Raw genomic sequence first — 10047 nt, forward strand, 5'->3', positions numbered from 1 at the left:
GGGAAATAACATTAGGAATGCATCAGCGCATCAACTGATCCTCGGTCAGAATATTTTATCAGGTCAAGTAACCACATCAAGGCAAACAAACAAAGCTCTTACAGCCAGCCAAAAAAATAAAAAATACTAAAAAATAAACCGAAACTAAATAGCTGGATTTCCCATGGCCCTCATGGATGGACACTTGACATCAACACACACCACCATCCATAGGCTTTGAAAATATCTCTAGACTTGGTAGATTCGATTTATCATCCAGACGCGGGAACAGAAAAATGGTTGCTTACTACACAAATCGGCAAATTATATAACAAGCCAGGAGCAGTCTCTATAGGTAGTAACCAGTAACTCTTAAACAATTTGCTCTTTGATTGAGCGCGTACTAATATAGTACATAGATATCCAGATGTATACTAGAAAATGTACATCAACTCGTGCCAGATAATAATCCAATGTCCAGCCTGGGGATAACTGCTGGCACCCTACTACTCTAGTTCCCAATAACGATCTCGTCGAAGTTCCAGTCCCTGACAAGATCCCTTGAAACAGCACGGCTCCGTTGAAGGCGAGGAGCACCCTCGATGCCTTGTGCAGTGGCCATTACAGGTGTCACCTTTGAGGTTCCCACACGGTTAGCAGGTCCTGCGGCCAAAATTTTCCGCGATAGGCAGGCAACAGCAGCTCCACACCTGTTTTCCTCCTCTGAGCTTGAGACTGAATAGCTTCTGAAAGACTGTGAAGGGCTGCTCATGCCATGGCATACGAGACAAGCTAGACTCATGATTATGGTAGAGCTGAAATTACTGCAACAGAAGAGCCAACTATCAGAACAATATTTCAGCATAAGTACACAATTCTATCAAGCAAAAGGCTTGTGTTGTAGTATCCGATGACAGGCAAAACAAAGAGCCACAGGTGAAGCTCTTATGAGGTCAATGAGGGCTGTGATCTCTTTTAGTTACATAACTTATTAACTTGTTGAATTATCAAGAGTCCAGTGAATAAATTGATACTAGCCCCCTCATTTCATGACTAATATATTTTGGCTCGCTGTTCGAACTCTCCCTCTCAGCTGAACTATAAAGAACAACTCCGGGCTGGATTCTGAAAAAAACATAGCCAAACAAAAATGGCAAGCCCAAGCATTTTATTTACTAGCAAAGACTGCTGTTTGAGTAAGCAAAAAAAGAAAGCATATCAGGCAATTGAAATTACTTCCTGAAAATATTTTATCATAATTATCAGCGTCAGTTCCAGATTGCATTAGCTCAACCATTGGAAAATGGCAATATGTGAGTATTAATTAATAACTGATATGCAAGTTCAACGGTTTCGAGGAGTTAATTGACACAACATCATGCAATCCAGAAAGTAACATGGAAAATAAACCACATAAACAACAGATCTTGGAAGATTGTTAAAGAAAAAGATAATGACAAAATTTTAAGCATATCCTTCAGAGAACTGGGGCATCTACCTTGTGGTTAGCACAAGCAAGAAAAGTCCGTGAAGGGATTAGCACAATTAGTGGATGCTTTGATGACAGACAAATCCCTAAATTTTCTCCAGCTCTCCTAGAGTGCATTGGTACAGGAGATTTACAAATTCGGCCAGCGATTAATGGACACTTTGATAACGGACGAATTCCTAAATTTTCTCCAGCTTTCCTAAATTCGGCCCTATATAAATGGATGTAGAGAAAACATACTATTTGAGTAACTGGGCATCAGAGTTATTTGATACAAGCATAAATTATTCCAGCGAAGATGAACACAACGGGCCGACGCCAGTTTTTTGTATCAAAACAGGCAAGGATAGCATGCAATGCCCCATTGTTCCCCACGACGAACAAATATACTACTCCCTCCGTTCCTAAATATTTGTCTTTCTAGAGATTTCAAATGGTCACCACATACGGATGTATATAGACATATTTTAGAATGTAGATTCACTCATTTTGTTCCGTATGTAGTCATCATTTGAAACTTCTAGAAAGACAAATATTTAGGAACGGAGGGAGTAGAAAGCTACCGTGACGACTCTTGAAAAAAACCGCAATCAAAATTTTGAGACCCAGCCAGGGGCGGATCTAGATGGTGTGCCTGGTGTGAGCAGGTGTACCCACAAATTGTGGAAGTCAGGTGGGGTTTCAAGGAATCACTGGGCAAAAACAAGATCATACCTGAAAACCCCCCAATGCCCGAAATCGCGGACGGGGCGGAGACAGCAGGGACGCGACGAGGAGGAACGGGCACGGAGACGGCGGAGGGGGTTGGGAGGGGGGACGATCGAGGGCGTCGGCGGTGACGCGGAGGCACGGCCGGCGGTAGAGATGTAGGTCAGGACCTTCCGGAGAGGAAGGGGAAGAGAGGAGGGGAAGACGGCCTCGGAGGAAATTGGCAACAAAAAGAAACAGGTCCGGTTGGGAACAGCCATTATATGTTCTGCCACCGCAGAATCAGGGAACAGCCACATGTGGGCTGTTAATGGGCTTTACTTCGGTACCTTGCATGGGCTAAACTAGAGTACTTTGGTTGGTAAAAAGTCTCGGGCCAAAGCCGAACAGCGCGAAATCACTAATTGAGTACTCCTTTCAAAAATTAACCTTCTTCCCACAACCAGAGCATTTTTTAGATTTGTTTATTCAAAATGTTTTATCTCTTAAACCGTGCGTCCAAATCTCAAACAGTTTTCAATGCTGGACTCCTCGCGTCGAGATATTCAAAACTAGATCCCATGTTAATAGGTTTTGCCAAACTTTTTTTCACAAAAAAACCGGACAAAAAAATCGAACTAGGAGCATGTTTTCTTTTCCTTTCCGGAAGCCATTTCCGAGAGGCACGGCCGTGCCTCTCAGGGAAGCAAAACCGTGCCTCTCGTGAAAAAAATAAAAAGAGAAAACGTGTTTTTATTTTCGTTTCTGAGAGGCACGGCCGTGCCTCTCGCGGAAGCAAAAACATGCCTCTCACGAAAGGAAAAAGGAAAGAAAATATTTTTTTTCGTTTCTGAGAGGCACGGTCGTGTCTCTCACAGAAGCAAAGTCGTGCCTCTCACAGAAGCAAAGCCGTGCCTCTCAAGAAGCAAACCATGCGTCTCGCAAAAAAAAGAGAAAACATATTTTTTTTCCGTTTCTGAGAGGCACGGTTGTGCCTCTCGCTGAAGCAAAACCGTGCCTCTCATGAAAAAAAAAAGGTGAAAACGTATTTTTTTCATTTTCGAGAGGCACGGAAGCAAAATCATGCCTCTTAAGGAAGCAAAAAAAACGTGTTTTTTCGCACAAAAAAATTTGGGCGAAAAGCTTAGAAAGACAGGTGGGAAACCGAAAAGTTGAAAAAAAATCCGGAAAAAATCCATCTAAAAAGCCGAGAACGCGTGCGAAAAAATAAAAGAAAAGAAAATCCGAAGGGACCAGGGCGCGACACGTAGCGGCGGCTGAAAGCGCGCCAAGTGGCACGCTCTCAGCCCACCGCAAGTGATCGTTGCTCTGGAAGGAGCGCCCGTCAACCAGTTGCTCTTTTTTTCTCGAATACGCAAAGGCTGCTATCATTCTATTGATAGATTAGGGTGAGAAGTTACAGGGGCAGCATCCTTCGGTGCCGTACACATGAATGGCGACCTTGAAGGCGCTAAGTTGAGCAGGAGAGGTTGCTCAGCCTTTACAAGGTAAGGTTCAGGTTACACGGAGTGTTCTTTCGAGCCCTTTGGCGCCGGCTCTAGCCCATAGTGTAGCTTCCTGCTTGATGTCGTTGATAAGTTTGGTTGAGGATGGGGTGGCAGCGTCGAAGAGTGCCGCGTTTTGGTGCTTCCAAATGGCCCAAGCTGTGAGGATGATCATGGTATAAAGACCTTTGCGAAGGCAAGTGGGCACACTAGGTGTGGCGGTCATCCACCACTCGAAGAAGTTGAGCGTGTCGTCCGGGGGTTCCATGGTCATGCGACACCAGGCCAGGCCCTCATGCCAGATGGTGCGGGAGAAGACACATCCCACGAGCGGATGATGAAGGGTCTCGTACTCTTGATCGCATAGCTTGCTGGCGGGGTCATGGGGGAGGTTGTGTCTCGCTCGACATTCGGCAGTCCAGCAACGGTCGAGAGAGGCCAGCCATAGGAAGATCTTTGCATTGGTGGGGCCCCAAGATTTCCAAATGATGTGTCAGTGGGGCGAAGTAGTGGCACCCATGAATTGCGCTCTGTAGGCAGAGCTCACCGTGTAAGTGCTGTGAGCGGTCCATTTCCAAGAAAGCCGCTCCGGCTCGCTAGAGAGGGTTATCCCCTGAAGACGCCTCCAAAGTTCCACATACTCGAGGATTGTCGCAGGACTAAGGTTGCCATGGATGTTCGTGATCCAACAACGATCTGAGAGGGCCTCGCAGACAAGTCTCTTGTTCCGGCGCTGACGCGGGATATGAGTAAGTAGGGTTGGCGCGATCTCGGAGATGGACTGCCCTTGGAGCCAGTGATCACGCCAAAATTTGCAAGTGTAGCCGTCACCAAGCGTCCACGAAGTTGAGGCCCGGAAAAGCTCGGAAGCCTCACGGTCGGAAGGAAGGTGGAGGTGCTTCCACACGCGCTCGGGGTCGGTGCCTATAGCCACAGCCAACGCGTACGCAACTCGTCAACTAGTTGGTCTCGATGGAAGCTCGTCTCGCCTGAAGTGTTTTTACCCTCCATAGTTTTTAGCCGCCCCGCTTTGGTATTCCTTTTTTGTTCACTTGCTTCTGGCCGCTCGACCGTTGTGCAGTTCATTGGATTTTTCCGTTTTTTCTTCCTTTTTCTTTTTCTTTTCCTTTTGGTTTTCTTTGTTTCTTCACGCTTTTCTTTTGTTCTTCAGATTTCTTATTTTTACTTTTTCTTTCTTTCTCGGTTCACTGATTTTTTTCTTTCTTTCTTCCTACGGTTTCTTCGGTTCCTTCGTTTCTTTCTCGGTTTTTATTGGGCTTTCTTGTTTTCTCCTTCATCTATCTTTAGGGTTTTTTATTTTGTTTTTATCTCGGTTTTCATTGTTACTTTTTTTCATTGGTTCCTTCATTTCTCTTTGTTTATTTGTCGATTTTCATCGGTTACTTTTTTATTCAACGCGTGCCTATTTTTCAGTACACAATGTACACTATTACTGTATACATGAATTTTTTTGGTGATACACGTTGAACATTTCTTAAATGGACGGTGTACATATTTAAAATACATATTTAGAACAATTTTTTGAATACATAGTAAATATTTTTTTAAATACATGCTGGATATTTTTTAATGACAATAAATATTTTTCCACACACAATGTATATTTTTCTATATATTAGAAGCATTTTTACGTATATTTCTAACATTTTGTAAATATAGAATTTATTTTATTAAATTTATATTTCTGATGTCTATTTTTATTAATACATCATGAATTTTCTAGAACAGAATTTTTTTAAACGTGTTAACATTTTTAAAATAAATGTTTAACATTTTTAAAAGTATATGTCTCGAACTCTAATTTTCTTCATACAATTTTTTTAACATAGTATAGACGCAAGCGCTCATGTATACGCGCATACACTCACCTCCGCGGACGCACACACGCACACTGTATCCCTATGAGCACCTTCGAGAGACTGAGCGGACATTATCATCTTAAGATTTTACGAAGACACCGTAGGCGCCTCGTAGTCGACGGGAACGTCTCCTCCCACTAAGCAAGTATCGCCGAAAATCTTGCAATAAATTCAGAATAAATACGAGCACTAGGATTTGAACCTTGGTGGGCTGGAGATACCACTGTCCTCCTAACCATCCAACCACAGATTGGTTCGCTTCTTCATACAGATTGAACATTTTTCGTATACAATATGAATATTTTTTATACTCATTAAACAACTAAGAAATACATTATTAGCATTTTTTTCATATATAAGTTTTGATGTTTATTTTTTCATACAGATTGTAATTTTTTTTGTATACATAAGAAACATTTTTGCTTATACATGTTTAACATTTTACAAATGCATGATTAACATTTTTTAGATATATGTTTTGATGTCTATTTTTTCTACAAATTCTCCATTTTTTGTATACATGAGTAACATTTTTTTTATACATGTATAACATTTTACAAATACATGAGTAATATTTTTCAGATATATGTTTTGATGTCTACATTTTTTATACATATGAAACACTTTTGCATGCATGTGAATATTTTGTATACACGCTTAACATATTCAAATACTACATGATTAATTTTTTTCATACATATTATAGATTTTTTATATATTACGCAAACATTTTTACATTGTATCCACATTTTTTGAAACCTATCAACATTTTTTAAAAGTGCGCTAACAACTTCTTAATAGTATGTTGACATTTTTCAAATTTGCAGTTTGAAATCTCTTTAAGTAAATTTAGTTTAATACATGTATTCAAAATATTTCTAAAATATGAACACAAAAGATAGAACGACAAAAGCCATGATTTACCTACGCACTAGAGGGCGAGCCGCAAGCGACCGAGCTGCAGAAGTTTTTGTTGGGGAATGTAGTAATTTCAAAAGAATTCCTATGATCACGCAAGATCTATCTATCTAGGAGAAGCATAGCAACGAACGGAGAGAGTGTGTCCATGTACCCTCGTAGATCGAAAGCGGAAGCGTTTTATCAACGCGGTTGATGTAGTCGTACGTCTTCACGATCCGACCGATCCTAGCACCGAACGTACGACACATCCGTGTTCAGCACACATTGAGCTCGATGACGTCCCTCGTACTCTTGATCCAGTTGAGGCCGAGGGAGAGTTTTGTCAGCACGACGGCGTGGCGACGGTGATGATGAAGTTACCGACGCAGGGCTTCACCTAAGCACTACGACGATATGACCGAGGTGTGTAACTGTGGAGGGGGGGCACCGCACACGGCTAAAAGATCAACTTGTGTGTTCTAGGGTGCCCCCTCCCCACGTATATAAAGGAGGGGGAGGGGGAGGCCGCCAAGGGGGGAGGCGCGCCATGGGGGGAGTCCTACTAGGACTCCAAACCTAGTAGGATTCGCCCCCCTTTCCTATTCCAAGTGGGAGAAGGGGGAAGGAGGAGGAGGAGAGAAGGAAGGAGGGGGGCGCCGCCCCCTCCCTTTGTCCAATTCGGATTGGGGCAAGGGGGGCGCGCGCCACCTCCTGGCCGGCCCTCTCCCTTCCACCACTAGGCCCATGAGGCCCAATAACTTTTCGGGGGGTTCCGGTAACCCCCGGTACTCCGAAACTTATCCGAAACGACCCGAACCATTCCGGTGTCCGAATGTAACCTTCCAATATATGAATCTTTATGTCTCGGCCATTTTGAGACTCCTCGTCATGTCTGTGATCTCATCCGGGACTCCGAACAAACTTCGGTCATCAAAACACATAACTCATAATACAAATCGTCATCGAACGTTAAGCGTGCGGACCCTACGGGTTCGAGAACTATGTAGACATGACCGAGACACATCTCCGATCAATAACCAATTGCAGAACCGCATAACAACATACGTTGTTCCCTTTGTCATTGGTATGTTACTTGCCCGAGATTCGATTGTTAGTATCATCGTACCTAGTTCAATCTCGTTACCGGCAAGTCTCTTTACTCGTTCCGTAATGCATCATCCCGCAACTAACTCATTAGTCATATTGCTTGCAAGGCTTATAGTGATGTGCATTATTGAGAGGGCCCAGAGATACCTCTCCGAAACACGGAGTGACAAATCCTAGTCTCGATCTATGCCAACTCAACAAACACCATCAGAGACACCTGTAGAGCATCTTTATAATCACCCAGTTACGTTGTGACGTTTGATAGCACACTAAGTGTTCCTCTGGTATTCGGGAGTTGCATAATCTCATAGTCATAGGAACATCTATATGTCATTAAGAAAGCAATAGCAATAAACTAAACGATCATAGTGCTAAGCTAACTGATGGCTCTTGTCCATCACATCATTCTCTAATGATGTGATCCCGTTCATCAAATGACAACACATGTCTATGGCTAGGAAACTTAACCATCTTTGATTAACGAGCTAGTCAAGTAGAGGCATACTAGGGACACTCTGTTTGTCTATGTATTCACACATGTACTAAGTTTCCGGTTAATACAATTCTAGCATGAATAATAAACATTTATCATGATATAAGGAAATATAAATAACAACTTTATTATGCCTCTAGGGCATATTTCCTCCAGTCTCCTTTATTATTGACTCTAGTGCAAGTGGGAGACTGAAGGAAATATGCCCTAGAGGCAATAATAAAGTTATTATTTTATTTCCTTATATCATGATAAATGTTTATTATTCATGCTAGAATTGTATTAACCGGAAACTTGATACATGTGTGAATACATAGACAAAACAAAGTGTCCCTAGTATGCCTCTACTAGACTAGCTCGTTAATCAAAGATGGTTATGTTTCCTAACCATAGACATGTGTTGTCATTTGATGAATGGGATCACATCATTAGGAGAATGATGTGATGGACAAGACCCATTCATTAGCTTAGCATTATGATCGTTACAGTTTCATTGCTACTGCTTTCTTCATGACTTATACATGTTCCTCAGACTATGAGATTATGCAACTCCCGAATACCGGAGGAACACTTTGTGTGCTATCAAACGTCACAACGTAAATGGGTGATTATAAAGATGCTCTACAGGTGTCTCCAAAGGTATTTGTTGGGTTGGCATAGATCAAGATTAGGATTTGTCACTCCGAGTTTCGGAGAGGTATCTCTGGGCCCTCTCGGTAATGCTCATCACTATAAGCCTTGCAAGCAATGTGACTAATGATTTAGTTGCGGGATGAAGTATTACGGAACGAGTAAAGAGACTTGCCGGTAACGATATTGAACTAGGTATGAGGATACCGACGATCGAATCTCGGGCAAGTAACATACCGATGACAAAGAGAACAACATATGTTGTTATGCGGTTTGACCGATAAAGATCTTCGTAGAATATGTAGGAGCCAATATGAGCATCCAGGTTCCGCTATTGGTTATTGACCGGAGATGTGTCTCGGTCATGTCTATGAAGGAAATATGCCCTAGAGGCAATAATAAAGTTATTATTTATTTCCTCATATCATGATAAATGTTTATTATTCATGCTATAATTGTATTAACCGGAAACATAATACATGTGTGAATACATAGACAAACATAGTGTCACTAGTATGCCTCTACTTGACTAGCTCGTTAATCGAAGATGGTTAAGTTTCCTAGCCATGGACATGAGTTGTCATTTGATTAACGGGATCACAACATTAGGAGAATGATGTGATTGATTTGACCCATTCCGTTAGCTTAGCACTTGATCGTTTAGTATGTTGCTATTGCTTTGTTCATGACTTATACATGTTCCTATGACTATGAGATTATGCAACTCCCGTTTACCGGAGGAACACTTTGTGTGCTACCAAACGTCACAACGTAACTGGGTGATTATAAAGGTGCTCTACAGGTGTCTCCGAAGGTACTTGTTGGGTTGGCATATTTCGAGATTAGGATTTGTCACTCCGATTGTCGGAGAGGTATCTCTGGGCCCTCTCGGTAATGCACATCACTATAAGCCTTGCAAGCATTGTGACTAATGAGTTAGTTGCGAGATGATGTATTACGGAACGAGTAAAGAGACTTGCCGGTAACGAGATTGAACTAGGTATTAAGATACCGACGATCGAATATCGGGCAAGTAACATACCGATGACAAAGGGAACAACGTATGTTGTTATGCGGTTTGGCCGATAAAGATCTTCGTAGAATATGTAGGAGCCAATATGAGCATCCAGGTTCCGCTATTGGTTATTGACCGGAGACGTGTCTCGGTCATGTCTACATAGTTCTCGAACCCGTAGGGTCCGTACGCTTAAAGTTAGATGACGATCGGTATTATGAGTTTTGTGTTTTGATGGCCGAAGTTTGTTCGGAGTCCCGGATGAGATCACAGACATGACGAGGAATCTCAAAATGGTCGAGACATAAAGATTGATATATTGGAAGGTTATATTCGGATACCGGAATGGTTCCGAAGTGTAT

At 42.3% G+C, this 10047-nt stretch overlaps 1 protein-coding gene across 1 annotated transcript; it reads right to left on the reverse strand.

Annotated features, from left to right (window-relative positions):
- Window positions 1–264: 264 nt before the first annotated feature.
- LOC123079908 (uncharacterized) lies at window positions 265–2404 on the reverse strand. The gene is made up of 2 exons (XM_044502739.1): window positions 2183–2404; window positions 265–803 (listed from the first exon to the last, which is right to left on the reverse strand). The coding sequence occupies exon 2, from the start codon at window positions 779–781 to the stop codon at window positions 491–493; it is 291 nt and encodes a 96-aa protein (XP_044358674.1). The 5' UTR covers window positions 782–803; window positions 2183–2404; the 3' UTR covers window positions 265–490.
- Window positions 2405–10047: the final 7643 nt, after the last annotated feature.

The sequence above is a fragment of the Triticum aestivum genome, chromosome 3D (genome assembly GCF_018294505.1).
Source record: "Triticum aestivum cultivar Chinese Spring chromosome 3D, IWGSC CS RefSeq v2.1, whole genome shotgun sequence".
Taxonomy (NCBI): domain Eukaryota; kingdom Viridiplantae; phylum Streptophyta; class Magnoliopsida; order Poales; family Poaceae; genus Triticum; species Triticum aestivum.

What these genes read in the sequence shown, in the direction of transcription:
- LOC123079908 (XM_044502739.1), bottom strand. Translation starts at nt 781, where the DNA reads ATGAGTCTAGCTTGTCTCGTATGCCATGGCATGAGCAGCCCTTCACAG.